Source organism: Gopherus evgoodei, unplaced genomic scaffold (genome assembly GCF_007399415.2).
Source record: "Gopherus evgoodei ecotype Sinaloan lineage unplaced genomic scaffold, rGopEvg1_v1.p scaffold_38_arrow_ctg1, whole genome shotgun sequence".
Classification (NCBI taxonomy): domain Eukaryota; kingdom Metazoa; phylum Chordata; order Testudines; family Testudinidae; genus Gopherus; species Gopherus evgoodei.
The window spans coordinates 3,870,446-3,885,418 of record NW_022060059.1 but is presented as its reverse complement, the minus strand read 5'-3'; the positions used below and the strand labels follow the sequence as shown (position 1 = coordinate 3,885,418).

Genomic DNA, 14,973 nt, shown 5'->3' with positions numbered 1-14,973 from the left:
GTCTAAGGAGGAACTAGTGTCTCCAGCCTCAAGGGAACAGTTCCAGGCTGAGCAGGAAGCAGATGACAGCCTTCAGAAAGCTTAGGCGGCGGCACGAAGCACCCCGCGCCTCTCAGCTCTTCTAACCAATCCCGGTTTGTTGTAGAACAAGGACTTTTATACAAGGAGATTCTTTCTGGTGGACACCAGGAAGACTGGCATCTGCAAAAACAGTTGGTAGTTCCAACTAAGTACCGGGGAAAGCTCTTAAGCTTAGCCCATGATCATCCCAGTGGCCGTGCTGGGGTGAACAGAACCAAAGACAGGTTGGGGAAGTCCTTCCACTGGAAGGGAATGGGCAAGGACGTTGCTAATTATGTCCAGTCTTGTGAGGTGTGCCAACGAGTGGGAAAGCCCCAAGACCAGGTCAAAGCCCCTCTCCAGCCACTCCCCATAATTGAGGTCCCATTTCAGCAAGTAGCTGTGGATATTCTGGGTCCTTACCCAAAAAAGACTCCCAGAGGAAAGCAGTACATACTGACTTTCATGGACTTTGCTACCTGATGGCCAGAAGCAGTAGCTCTAAGCAACACCAGGGCTAAAACTGTGTGCCAGGCCTTAGCAGACTTTTTTGCCAGGGCAGGTTGGCCCTCCGACATCCTTACAGATTTGGGAACTAATTTCCTGGCAGGGACCACGAAAAATCTGTGGGAAGCTCATGGGGTGAATCACTTAGTTGCCACCCCTTACCACCATCAAACCAATGGCCTGGTGGAGAGGTTTAATGGAACTTTGGGGACCATGATACATAAATTTGTAAATGAACACTCCAATGATTGGGACCTAGTGTTGCAGCAGTTGCTTTTTGCCTACAGGGCTGTACCACATCACAGTTTCGGTTTTTCACCATTCGAACTTGTGTATGGCCACGAGATTAAGGGGCCATTACAGCAGCAATGGGAGGGATATACGCCTTCTCCAGGAACTAACATTCTAGACTTTGTAAGCAACCAACAAAGCACCCTCCAACACTCTTTAGCCCTTTCTAAAAAAAACCTAAAGAATGCTCAGGAAGAGCAAAAGGCCTGGTATGATAAACATACCAGAGAGCATTCCTTCAAAGTAGGGGACCAGTTTATGGTCTTAAAGGCGCTACAGGCCCATAAGATGGAAGCATCATGGGAAGGGCCATTCACAGTCCAAGAGCACCTAGGAGCTGTTAACTATCTCATAGCATTCCCCACCTCAGCCCTGAAGCCTAAAGTGTACCATGTTAATTCTCTTAAGCCCTTTTATTCCAGAGACTTAATGGTTTGTCAGTTTACAACCCAGGGAGGAGATGACGCTGAGTGGCCTGAAGGTGTCTACTACAAAGAAAAAAGTGATGGTGGCGTGGAAGAGGTAAACCTTTCCACCACCCTGGAATGTCTGCAGCGGCAACGGATCAAGGAGCTGTGCACTAGCTTCGCCCCATTGTTCTCAGCCACCCCAGGACGGACCGAATGGGCATACCACTCCATTGACACAGGTAATGCTCACTCAGTTAGAACCCCACCCTACCGAGTGTCTCCTCATTCTCAAGCTGCTATAGAACGAGAAATTCAAAACATGCTACAGATGGGTATAATCCGCCCCTCTAACAGTGCATGGGCATCTCCCGTGGTTCTAGTTCCCAAACCGGATGGGCAAATACGCTTTTGCGTGGACTACCGTAAGCTAAATGCTGTAACTCGTCCCAACAACTATTCAATGCCACGCACCGATGAGCTATTGGAGAAATTGGGACGTGCCCAGTTCATCTCTACATTAGACTTAACCAAGGGGTACTGGCAAGTACCGCTAGATGAATCCGTCAAAGCAAGGTCAGCCTTCATCACCCATGCAGAGGTGTATGAATTTAATGTGCTTCCTTTCGGGCTGCGAAATGCACCCGCCACCTTCCAAGGACTTGTAGATGGTCTCCTAGCAGGATTGGGAAAATATGCAGTTGCCTACCTCAATGATGTGGCCATTTTTTCTGATTCATGGGCAGAACACCTGAAACACCTGGAAAAAGTCTTTGAGCGCATCAGGCAGGCAGGACTAACTGTTAAGGCTAAAAAGTGTCAAATAGGCCAAAACAGAGTGACTTACCTTGGACACCAGGTGGGTCAAGGAACAATAAACCCCCTACAGGCCAAGGTGGATGCAATCCAAAAGTGGACTGTCCCAAAGTCAAAGAGACAGGTCCAATCCTTCTTAGGCTTGGCTGGATATTACAGGCGATTTGTACCACACTACAGCCAAATTGCTGCCCCACTAACAGACCTGACCAAAAAGACCCAGCCAAATGCAGTTAAGTGGACTGATGAGTGTCAGAAGGTCTTTACCCAGCTTAAGGCAACACTCATGTCTGACCCTGTGCTAAGGGCCCCAGACTTTGACAAACCATTCCTAGTAACCACAGATGCGTCCGAGCATGGTGTAGGAGCAGTTTTATTGCAGGAAGGACCGGATCAAGAATTTCATCCTGTCATGTTTCTCAGCAAGAAACTGTCTGAGAGGGAAAGCCACTGGTCAATCAGTAAAAGAGAATGCTACGCCATTGTGTATGCCCTGGAAAAGCTATGCCCATACGTTTGGGGACGGCATTTCCAGCTACAAACCGACCATGCTGCGCTAAAGTGGCTTCATACTGCCAAGGGAAACAACAAAAAACTGCTTTGATGGAGTTTAGCTCTCCAAAATTTTGATTTTGAAATTCAACACATTTCAGGGGCTTCTAATAAAGTAGCTGATGCACTCTCCCGTGAAAGTTTCCCAGAATCAACTGGTTAAAAATTGTCCTTGAAATGTAAAAAGTCTTGTAGCTTTACATAATTAGTAGTATATGTAAAGGTGCATGTGTTTTATTAATCTGTTTATTCTAACGTTTTAGGAAGAAATCACTGCCAGTGTGGTTCCACACTGTCTAAAATTTGGGGGGCATGTTATAAACAGATAGTTAAGGGTTAATGTCTCTTTTACCTGTAAAGGGTTAAGAAGCTCAGTAAACCTGGCTGACACCTAACCAAAGGAGCAATAGGAAGACAAGAGACTTTCAAATCTTGGTGGAGGGAAGTCTTTGTTTGTACTTTTTGTGTTGTTGTTGTTCATAGACTCATAGACTCATAGGTCAGAAGGGACCAATATGATCATCTAGTCTGACCTCCTGCACAAGGCAGGCCACAGAACCCTACCCATCCACTTTTATACAACCCCTAATCCAGGACTGAGTTATTGAAATCCTCAAAACTGGTTTGAAGACCTCAAACTGCAGAGAATCCACCAGCAAGCGACCCATGCCCCACGCTGCAGAGGAAGGCGAAAAACCTCCAGGGCCCCTGCCAATCCGCCCTGGAGGAAAATTCCTTCCCGACCCCAAATATGGCGATCAGCTAAACCCTGAGCATGTGGGCAAGACTCACCAGCCAGCACCCAAGAAGGAATTCTCTGCAGTAACTCAGTTCCCATCCCATCCAACATCTCCCCGCAGACAATTGAGCAGACCCATCTGGTGATAATCCAAGATCACTTGCCCAAATTAAACTATCCTGTCATAACATCCCCTCCATATATTTATCAAGCTTAGTCTTGAAGCCAGATAAGTCTTTTGTCCCCACTACTTCCCTCGGAAGGCTGTTCCAAAACTTCACTCCCCTAATGGTTAGAAACCTTCGTCTAATTTCAAGTCTAAACTTCCTAATATCCAGTTTGTACCCATTCGTCCTCATGCCTACATTAGAACTAAACTTAAATAATTCCTCTCCCTCCCTAACGTTAACGCCCCTGATATATTTATATAGAACAAGCATATCCTCCCGCAGCCTTCTTTTGGCCAGGCTAAACAAGCCAAGCTTTTTGAGTCTCCTTTCATAAGGCAGGTTTTCCATTCCTCGGATCATCCTAGTAGCCCGTCTCTGGACCTGTTCCAGTTTGAATTCATCCTTCTTGAACATGGGACACCAGAACTGCACACAATATTCCAGATGGGGTCTCACCAGCGCCTTATATAACGGTACTAAAACCTCCTTATCCCTGCTGGAAATACCTCGCTTAATGCATCCTAAAATCGCATTTGCTTTTTTAACAGCCGTATCACATTGGCGGCTCATAGTCATCCTGCTATCGACCAATACCCCAAGGTCCTTCTCCTCCTCCGTCGCTTCCAACTGATGCGTCCCCAACGTATATCTAAAATTCTTATTATTAATCCCTAAGTGCATGACTTTGCACTTTTCACTATTGTATTTCATCCTATTACTCTTACTCCAGTTTACAAGGTGGTCCAGATCTTCCTGAATAGTATCCCTGTCCTTCTCCGTGTTAGCAATACCCCCCAACTTTGTGTCATCCGCAAACTTTATTAGCACATTCCCGCTCTTTGTGCCAAGGTCAGTAATAAAAAGGTTAAATAAGATCGGTCCCAAAACCGATCCTTGAGGGACTCCACTAGTAACCTCCTTCCAGCCTGACAGTTCACCCTTCAATACGACCCGCTGGAGTCTCCCCTTTAACCAGTTCCTTATCCACCTTACAACTTTCATTCATCCCCATCTTTTCCAATTTAACTAACAGTTCCCCATGCGGAACCGTGTCAAACGCCTTACTGAAATCGAGGTAAATTAGATCTACCACATTTCCTTTATCTAATAATCCGTCACCTTCTCAAAGAAGGAGATCAGATTGGTTTGGCATGATCTACCTTTAGTAAATCCACGTTGCAATTCGTCCCAATTACCATTGACCTCTATATCCTTGACTAATTTCTCCCTTAAAATTTTTTCCAAGACCTTACATACTACAGACGTCAAGACCTTACATACTACAGACGTCTTGGGACTGAAAGGGACCAGGCATACATCCAGGCTCTCCAAATCTTTCTGAATCAGTCTCTCAGGTTTCAGACTTGTAAGTAGTCAGGCAAGGTATGTTAGTCTTATGTTTGTTTTCTCAACTTGTAAATGTTTCTTTTTGCTGGAAGGATTTTTACCTCTGTTTGCTGTAACTTTGAATCTAAGGCTAGAGGGGGTTTCCTCTGGGCTATATGAATCTAAGTACCCTGTAAAGTATTTTCCATCCTGATTTTACAGAGATGATTTTTACCTTTTCTTTCTTTAATTAAAAGCTTTTTCTTTTTAAGAACCTGATTGATTTTTCCTTGTTTTAAGATCCAAGGGGATTGGGTCTGGACTCACCAGGGATTGGTGGGGGAAAAGGAGAGGGGATGGTTAATTCCTCCTTGTTTTAAAATCCAAGGGGTTTGGATCTATGTTCACCAGGGAATTAGTGAAGCCTCTCAAGGCAGCCCAGGGAGGGGAAAGTTTTGGGGGGACAGAAAGTGCCCCAGACACTGCAATTCTGGGTGTTGGCAATGTTACCAGATCTAAGCTAGTAATTAAGCTTAGAAGGGTCTATGCAGGTCCCCCACATCTGTACCCTAAGGTTCAGAGTGGGGAAAAAACCTTGACAGACTTAAAACCATATAACTGGTTCCTTCACTCTCCATCCATACCCTCTGTACAAGAAGAGGAGAGGTAACCGGAGTTCTTAGTGATGGACTCTGCCTAGTTCCGCTCTTGCCAACTGGTCTAGCATGGACAGTGGCAACCTCTGGTCACAGTGCCCACTAGAGCACTCGCACCTCTCCTCCTACCCCTCTCCTCAGCATTTGTGCATGTTCTGAGAGCGAGGCTATAAAAGGGGGCATGACGCCACTGGCTGTCTCTGTTCCTTCTACCACGTCAGTAGTTAAGAGCTAATTAGGACTCTGCAGAGGAGGAGAAGGTGGGAGGTGGGACGGACTGTGAATACGCACAGTCCATATCAGAGAAGTCTGGTTACAGGTAAGTAACCTCCATTTCTTCTTCAGAGTGTCCTCTACATATTCCCACTAGTGGGATAGTGTAGGGAGTAGTATTTGTTAGTGGATGGAGGAATTCGGGTACAGACCCCATACTGTTCCAGCTGCTAAAGGGTCATCAGGGAGATGAGCTCACTCCACAGTTGGACTAGACTAGTGGCCTTGTGACATCTGGGGAGAGGAAAAGACTGCGGGTTATAAGGGAGGCATGGGTGCCCAGGAATCTGAGGAACCTCTAAAAGCAGGTCTTTCAGCTGCAGACTGGTGGGAAGCTGCCTAGACCTTTTTTTTTCCAGAAAAAGAGGCTCACAGAGCGTGGGTCTGGAAAATAGCTGACAAAAGACGTCTGGTAGAAAGCAGTCCAGGGAAGCAGTAAGGTACTAAGAGAAACTGGTTGCATCTGCTTCATATAGGGTCCCTGGACTGGAACCCAAAGGAGTGGGTAGGCCTGGGTTCCCTACCAACCCCAACAGAGAGAATATTGAAGGCTGCAGAGAAAAGGGGTCCAAACCCCAAGAGTCCGGAGACTGTCAACCATTCACTAATGTTGGTGACCTTCCATTTCACTAGACGTTTTACTGTGCCAAGAGGGGAGACTATTAATGGCCCAACCAGAGGGCTGGAGTCATAGAAAGGAGCTGCCAGACATGGGACTAAATGATGATTGGCCAAGCAAAGGGGAAACTGAGGCAGGTTTGCCCTAACAGCCCATTCAACCCTAAGGGGGTGCCAGTAACTGAAAGGTGCTCCAGACATATAATTAGAACAGATGAAAATACCATCGTAAATGGGCTGCTACTGCAAACAGACATTTGGCAAAGATCCCAGTTGCAATGGAAAGGCCAAATGCTAGAATGTTGTATTGAAAATGGTTGTTCTCCCAGAGTTTATAAGCAAAGCAAATAATATTGCATTCGTGACAAACATAAAATATCAAACAGTTGTTTTTAATGATTCTCCCGTTCTTTTTAAAATTGTAGAGGGAGAACCAGTTTTACTATTGGAGGCAAAGACAAGTGATACTTCATAAGGCTCAGATATGAAGTATGAATGAATGGCATACATTCCTGGATAGATACATAGTGTGGATGTGTTCAGAATGTGTCTGGAAGACTTTTTCAATGCTTATTGTTGGAAAGATGTGAAAAGGGATCCCTGGAGGTATTAGAATTCTGCAGTGGGGAAAGCACACAAGGCATCAGGGAGGGTGAAAGAGAGAACCTGGGAAGAGGCTGAAAGAAGCAGCCAGGAAGTGGGGAAGTTATGAAAGTCCTGGAGCAGGGGCCCACATTTGGGAGGACAGTTTCTGGGCTAATGGGTGGAATGAAAAAAATTGGTGCACATAAATTACCAAATGTATAATCTTACACTACATACACATGGCTCTGCATTGTTGCCCTTTCTTACACTTTTAGAGCTCAGGACACTGAGCAGTACATTCATATGTCTGCTACCTCCCAGGGCTGCACGGAGTTACTTCATCCCTGATTTTCTTCTAGAGATGCCTAGTGTAAGGAGCTAGAATGACATTTCATCTGTTCGCCAGAGAGAGTGAAGAGCTATTGAAGCTAAAGGATAATGTTGGCACTGAAACAAATGCGTATAAATTGGCCCTGGACAAATTTAGGCTGGAAGTTAGAAGGTTTCTAGGGGGTGAGATTCTGGAACAGCATCCCAGTAGGAATTTTGAGGGCAAACAATATAATTTGTTTTACAAGAGTTTGACAGATTCATGAGGGGCATTGTATGATAGGGTTACCAATGGTACAGGAGATGGATTTGGCAGCCCTGGGAGATCCCTTCCAACTCATGTCTTATGTCCCTAAAATCTTATACTTCAGGGCATCAGCAAGTCACTGTAGTGGTCAGGAAGGGATTTTTTAACCCCAGTGTCTTTGGGTTGCGGGGGGCTTTTTTGGCTCCTTCCTCTCAAGCATCAGGGATGGCCATGGCTGGCAATGGGCTATTTGATGGGGTAGTCCCATAGCTTGCAGGGTGGGAGTGAGAATCTTCTCTCTCTGATATATGGCTGGCTGGTTCTTGTTCACATGCTCAGAGTCTAACTGATCATCCTCTGTGGGGTTGGGAAGGGATTTTCCCCCAGATTGACAGTGACCTTGGGGGTTTTCACCTTCCTTTGTAGTGTGTGGATGCAGGTCGCGTGCCAGGATTAGCAGGGTATATCTCACTTAGACATTTCCCTGCCGTGATGGCAGCATTGGGCATCTCACTTAGTCATTTCCCTGCCATGGTGGCAGCATTGGACATTGCACCTATCTCCCTGCTATTCTCTACTTATGGCACATAACAGTCTAGTCTCCTGTTTTGGTCTAGTTGGGCTCTTTTGGTCTAGTTTTGACAGTTGTATTTAGTGTGCAGATGCTGGATGGTGTTGGTGACCTGTGAGAGACCGAAGGTCAACCTGGATGATCTGGCGGTCCCTTCTAGCCTTGAACTCTGTGAGACTGACTAGCTAGTCATCTTTCTCTTTCTGTATGCCCTACATTTTTGTCTGGTGAGGACAGAAAAAGGGAGCAGGTTTCTAGAACCCCCCTAGAAGGAGATGCTCATTTAAACTACTAGAGATGAGTAGGGTGTTTAATTCCCCTCTGGTCCAAAATCAAAGCATTGCAAGCCCTAAGCTTTCCGGAATCATGAGTCAGGCCCCAAATAATCATGAGATTTTAAAATAAGAAACATTAGTTTCCTTTCATTTGCTCTCTGATGTTACATCCTTTAGGATTCCTATTTTCAAGTGGTGTTCTGCAACCATGAGGGCTAGAAACGTATTTTCTGTATAAATGAAAGCTGAGAGTCTTGATTCCAGGAGCTGAGACTTTAAGAAAAAAGCTCCCAAGTAGTGTGAGATTCATAAGAATGCAAGAATGGCCATACTGGGTCAGACCAAAGGTCCATCCAGCCCAGTATCCTGTCTACCAACAGTGGCCAATGCCAGGTGCCCCAGACGGAGTGAACCTAACACATAATGATCAAGTGATCTTTCTCCTGCCATCCATCTTCACCCTGTGACAAACAGAGGCTAGGGACACCATTCCTTACCCGTCCTGGCTAATAGACATTAATGGACTTAACTGGTCCCATGAATTTATGGAGTTCTCTTTTAAACCCTGTTATAGTCCTAGCCTTCATGATATCCCAGCATTCATGATAAAATCCGGGTGGTTAGCAGCATTGGATTTACCTTATGCAGTATTGCCAGCTCCAACAGCTCAAAAATGAGTCAGACCCCGCAAAACATGAGATTTTATTTTTCGATTATACATTTTTGGCCTGTCTGGATTTTTTACCTCCCCCCCTCTCCCATGTGTGGCAGTTAGTGGCTTCAGCTCTCTCAAATGCATAAAGTAAGGTGCAGGAGCTCCCCTCAACCCCTACATCAATTCTGCCCTCCCAGTCTTTCCTCTGCTCCCCCTGCAGTTCCTGGGTCCTTCACCCTCTCTTCCAGGCAGCAGGGATCTCTGCTTTCAGGCATGGAGGGGCAGCTCCAGGGGTTTGCCACCCCCTCTACCGCTTCCCAGGCAGGAGCTACAGGGAAGGGGACAGAGGAGCCCTCCTGCTCCTCCCAAGAAGTGCAGGATTGACGGGCGGGGGGCATGAAGTGGAGTTGTCTTGAACTGCTGGGCTTTTCTGTGAGATTGGTGTTGGCTCCTGGTTGGTGGGTGTGGGATGGAGAGCTTTGCCTGTCTCCTGCAGAAGCTCTGATTGGTTGCCTGTCCCCAGGAGGCGGGGCAATGGGGGAGGCAGCCAATCACTGGGGATTTTCCCCCAGGAAGGGTTGAAATTTCGGAGAGGGGGAAGGTCTTTCACATTGGCCAGATGCTCCAGCCACAGTTGACATCCCTGATTCCAGGGAGGATTGTGGGAGTTGGCAGCCCTGTCTGGGGGCTGTGCCTCCCCCAACCTCGCTGTGCTGCACCATCTCTTGTTGAGGGGAATGCTGGGGCTTGGGTCAATCTGAGCATCAGAGTGGCTATACTGGTTCAGACCAATGGTCCATCCATCCCAGTACCCTGTCTGCTGACAGTGGCCAGTGCCAGGTGCTTCAGAGTGAGTCAACAGAACAGGCAATCACTGAGTGATCCATCCCGTCATCTACTCCTAGCTTCTGGCAAAGAGAGGTTTGGGACACCCAGAGCATCGACTGGATGGGTTTGCTGGAGAGCAGTGCAAAGCAATTCTCTCCCCGCCTACCCTCTTTTGTACACTTTTGGGCTCCCTTGGCTATGCCTCCCAACCCAGGCTGGTCTGGGGAGAGGGTGTGATTAGTTTGAAACCCTCATGGGGTAGTAGATTGTGCGACCAGTGGGTTGGCACAGGCATGTTTTCCTGCTGTGATTTCAAGCCAGATCATTGAAACATCCAGAGTTGACCCCATCCCTGCTTTAGGCAGTGTATTATGTAGAGGGGTGCCCATCTGCCTCACACACGACACTTAGAGAGATACCAGAGGGAGCATTTCTCCTTGCAGCCATGCCGATGAGGAGTGCAGACAGTTGAGCAAGGCTCCCCTGAGAGGCCTGTGTTGCACATCTGCCCTCTCATCAGCTAGCGTGGAGGAGGATGAGGATGAGAGGGGTCTCAAAGTATCAAATTAACCTCATCTTGATGTTCTTCTCTCTCTCTTCTCTCTCCTGAGCCTGCCTGGGAATGTGTGTGTTGTTTTAAACCCATCCCCTCCCCCCTTTGCCCTTTACATAGTTCAATAGAAGATAATTTCTTCTGCACCAGGTAACAGTTCTCATAATCCTCTAAAGGTCTGCCTGCTTTCCGCAAGCTGCATCTGCCCAGAAAGAGCAGGCATATGACAGCTTTCATGTTCAGTGCAGAGAAAATAGTTGTCCCTTTCCGTGTCTGTCTGTCTCTTTTATTTTTTGGTTCCCCTATAAGCTGCTCCCTCCCAATTCCCCCCCCCCATTCTGTTTCTCCTAGACTTTATTTATTTGAAGTATTACATTTCATTGAGGGTGGTAATCTGGCAGTTGATAAGAGGGGCAGACAGAGTGCTCCTTCTGTGTGTGTGTGTGTGTGTGTGTGAGAGAGAGAGAGAGAGAGATAACAAACGCTCTGTCTCAGTCCCTCTCTCAGCAAGTGAATTGACTTGAAAAAAAATTCCTGCACCATCCAGGCAGAGGTGGAGCTGGTTTTTGACGGGTGTGTGTGGGAGAATAGATTCCCCAGCTGTAATCCTGAGAAGTGAATAGATTCCTGAGCCTACCCTCTGAGCTCATTCAGTATTAATGGGAGCGAGAAGGTACCGGGAAGGCTTTTCTACCTGCTGCGAGGCATGTTACTGGGAGCCAGAGAGAAAGGGACAGAGATTCATTCAGAGACTGCAGAGGAGCTGGAGCTGCTGTTGCCGCTGCCACAACGGATGTTCCCAAAGCTGCTTGGCTGAAAGGAGCCAGCAGGTGCTTTATGCACATCGGATTCATTTGGGTTGATTATTTATTTATTTGCCTCCTGCTCTCTTCTCCCCTTGATTCCCCTCCCCCATTCCTGCTGTAATAATGTTCAGGCATCTCAGCCAGCGCAGCGGATGGTGGATCAGGCAGGGGGATTGTACTGGTGATTTCTGCTTTGTGCACAGGTTTGCTTAGGGGAAAGCAGGTTCTATCATTTATTTTATTTTTGCTAGAATAATCTCGGTCCCCAGAGTCAAGGTGCAGGAAACAGAGATGTTAAAATACAGACAAGCCCGAACACAGAGAGGACAGTTGCTTTTAAAGAATTGCAAGTAAGCTGATTGTTGTGTAGGAGTGTGACAGGGATGGTATAGCTGTTCTCAGGCAGGTCTTAGGTTGTCTCACCTCCAGCACCTGTACTGTGTTCGGGGAGCATCTATTAGCTTCTCCTTTGGTGGTTAACTGCTGTTTTCGATGTTTGATCCAGATAGAGGAGCGAATGAGAGTCTCGTGAAAAGGAAGAAGAGAACAGAAGTCTTAATCGGGAAGTAGAAAAATGCATAGCAGGGTTGCAGTGCTGGATGCCCATCCTTTATTGCAAGTGGGTTCTGTTTGCAACGGATAGCTGTGGGCAGAGAAACAGCAATTAATGTTTTATTTTTAATATGGCAACCACAGTCGAGGGATCAAAAGGATGTGAAGGCAGTTGGCTGAGTTGCCAGGAGTCAATGTTGTTTTCTTGACGATCCTAAGCACATTATTTGCTTTTTTATATTCTGACAAATATTCTTTCTCCTGGCTACATTTTCACAGACTTAATGTGTTGTTGCTAACGGGCTGAAGTGAGTTTTCCCCAGGTCTCATTGTTGTCCTCTCCCCACGTCCAAGCTAGCATCAGGCTTACAAACTCTGAATAGCTATAAGAAAAATAAGAAGGGATCCCATTTCCACGTACTTGGTTGGGTTTATTTCAGTGCCCAGACATGATGGTGATGGACCTTTTGGAAATGCCTGTAGACACACTGGTTCTTTGGAGTGTGTGTATTATCATCTACCACTAAGTCTCCCCACTTCTCTTGTTCAAGAAAAAATGAAACTGAGATCTTGGATGCCTCCTACATACCTCGTGGGCATCCTTAGAGGCCAAATCCCTCTATTTCCGATGGGGCAGCATGTGTCTGGTGAGCTGCTGCTCACAGCAAGAGCAGTGAGATATATGCCGTCATTACCGAGGGATTCTTTCCAGAGGGGATTATTTTTTTCTTTCCTTAATTCAGTTCGGTGGCAGCTGCAGTAAAACTCAGCAGCTCTCCCTCTGCCAGTATTTGCTTTTTGGATAAATACACACTGGATTTTATTTCTTCTTTTTAAATGTGAAAAATATCAGCATGCAACATGGACCTCTCTAAACTGCTCCTTTGTCCTCTCTCTTTTTCTCCGACTCTCTTAGTGCTCCCTCCTTGTCCCTCCCCCAAAGGTGAAATGCACGGGGTAGTGAACACGCACTGGCTCTAGCATGTGTGACTGTGTGTTCAGACTAGGGCACACGGATGTATGCGTGCAAATGCTCGGACACTGCTGGTGCCATGTCTTCATTCGGGAAGCTTACGGAGTACTTCAGCCTGAGGAAGTCGAGGAATGAGTTCCGCTCAGACCGTCAGAGTGGCCGTCGAAGCGGCAGCTACTGCTGTAGTGTCACCGAATGCAGGTACCGGGAGAAAAAAAGTCCACCACTCCCTCCTGATGCATCTGCCTGTGTTAGTGTGGGCAGTTGTGCGGCCAGGGAAGGCTTTCATCTGTTTTATCACCAGGGCTTGGGGCTGAGGGGGAAACCTTTGTAAATGGGGTATATGTGTCTGTGTTGTTTCATGGGATATCTGAGCACAATTGACTATTCCATCATCTGGGATGCCTTTGAAAGGTATAGAGCACTGGTGTCTGCTTCCCTGCTGAAAGTGTATTGTAGATGTAGGCACAACTTGGACATTCAGTCTTCCTGATCCTTTACTGCATGCACACATACATGGTCTTTTTTCTTGTTCTTTCCTTTTATATTAAACTGCTTCACCTGTTCTCCCTACTACACAACATTAAAGCTATGGGTGCCAAATGGCCCATTTTCTGGGACTCCAAGCATTGGGAGCCACAACAGGATATTACACAAAGGACGACGAGCTGTTGAACAGTCTAAGTTCAAAGAGGGTATGTGTGTGGCAGCTACCTTAATGGAGTCTCTTGTTTCCAGACATACAGTAGTTGGTGAGAATGGAAAGAAAACAAATCCAATGCCATTAACCTCATGGAATATTCTCTAATAAGCCTCAGGGATTGCCAGTGTAGGGTATAACAGTCGTTATACACTTGTATGCTTATCTTTGGGGAGAGAATCCAGCCTTGGGGGTGCTTTAGATCATGCTTAAAGATGCCAAAGCATTCCAGATGTGTAAGATTTCTCTTTTGTTTTGTGGCTTGCAGGGATGCTGGAACAGTTTGTATAGTACAGGTGCTGAGAGCTATTGAAAAAAAACTGCACACCCTGTATATGATGGAAACCACTTCAAGCCAGGGGGTGCTGCCCCATCCCCAGCACCCCAGCATGTATGGTGGCATGTGAATTTGATTCTTATTGCTGGGAAAATGCTTTGTGTAGCTTATTTTTCCATTCACATATGAGCAATTGGCAGGCGAGTTCTAACAGGGTCTTTGATGCCTCTTGCTAGGGATGTTTGCCCTCATGGTTCAGTGAAAGGGTTGCTTTTGGGGGGAGTGGAAATGTAGACACCAGTGACATTCTGTTCAACAGTGTCCATCCCCACAATTCACCTTCTGAACTGTATGTGGTGTTTTCCTTTTAGAGAGAGCGCTTGTGATGGATGGCAGATTTGTATAGCAGAACATATCACTTGAGTGCTTCCAGACCCAAAGAGAAGCAATTCATGCAGGGTGGGGCACTAATTTAGGGCTATACTCTTTCTCTCTCTCCATTCCTTTTGTATCAGTTCAGTCATAGTGAGAGTGCTGGACGAATGGCATGTTTATAAAATTAAATAGCATTATATTATCTCTTAAAATTTCCTTTCCAGTCTGCTGCTCAGAAGTTGTGCCGGCTGTTTCTGTACCTGCACATGTACATAGATTAGATGAAAGGTTTTCAATCACCCTATCATTGTGGGTCACTGTGTCTTTCTTTTTCTCTTATACACTTCCTCCCTTTTCTGGAATTCTCTGTTCTACCATTGCAGGAGAGACAGTGAGACCCCTCCCTAGGCTTCAGAGCCTGAGCTCTAGCATCGCAACTTCAAAGTGCTGTTTACACAGCTATTTTTAGAGTGCTAGCACAAATCTTGCTCGCACAAGTTGGCCAACCCAGGCCGGGAGGCTTGCTGCCATAGGCAGGTGAGCAGGATATTGTGAAATTAAGAAGAGACTGGAATGAATCTGATTACAATCCCCAAAGATAAATTCAGGTTAAATCTGCTTTCTACCTGCATTTCTTTACAGTGTCCATTCAGACGTGGGTTGTGGGGAGCCCAGGTTTGAGGGAAAGAGTTTGTTTGCAAGTGCTGGGAAATTTTGCACATGCTGTAGACCATACTGGTACATGAACTGTGTGCTTCATGGAGAACAAGCTTCTGCCATGGAGAGAACACCTCTTATGTCCCTCTGACACCTTGATCTCCCTATGTCTTG

General features: G+C 46.4%; 1 protein-coding gene across 9 annotated transcripts in view; it reads left to right on the top strand.

Moving 5' to 3' along the window:
* Positions 1-14,973, top strand: part of LOC115642174 (ankyrin repeat and fibronectin type-III domain-containing protein 1-like) — a 594,195-nt gene that overhangs the window by 155,531 nt on the left and 423,691 nt on the right. For 5 of the 9 annotated variants that reach the window (XM_030545634.1, XM_030545632.1, XM_030545631.1 and 2 more), the window contains exons 1-2: positions 11,088-11,289; positions 12,734-12,991. The exons of 1 other annotated variant lie outside the window; for it this stretch is intronic. In XM_030545634.1, coding sequence (XP_030401494.1) covers positions 12,834-12,991 — 158 coding nt within the window. In that variant the 5' untranslated portion in view covers positions 11,088-11,289; positions 12,734-12,833. Of the gene's footprint in view, positions 1-11,087; positions 11,318-12,657; positions 12,992-14,973 lie in introns of those variants that run through there. 3 more of the 9 variants (XM_030545627.1, XM_030545629.1, XM_030545628.1) reach the window with 3 other exon arrangements.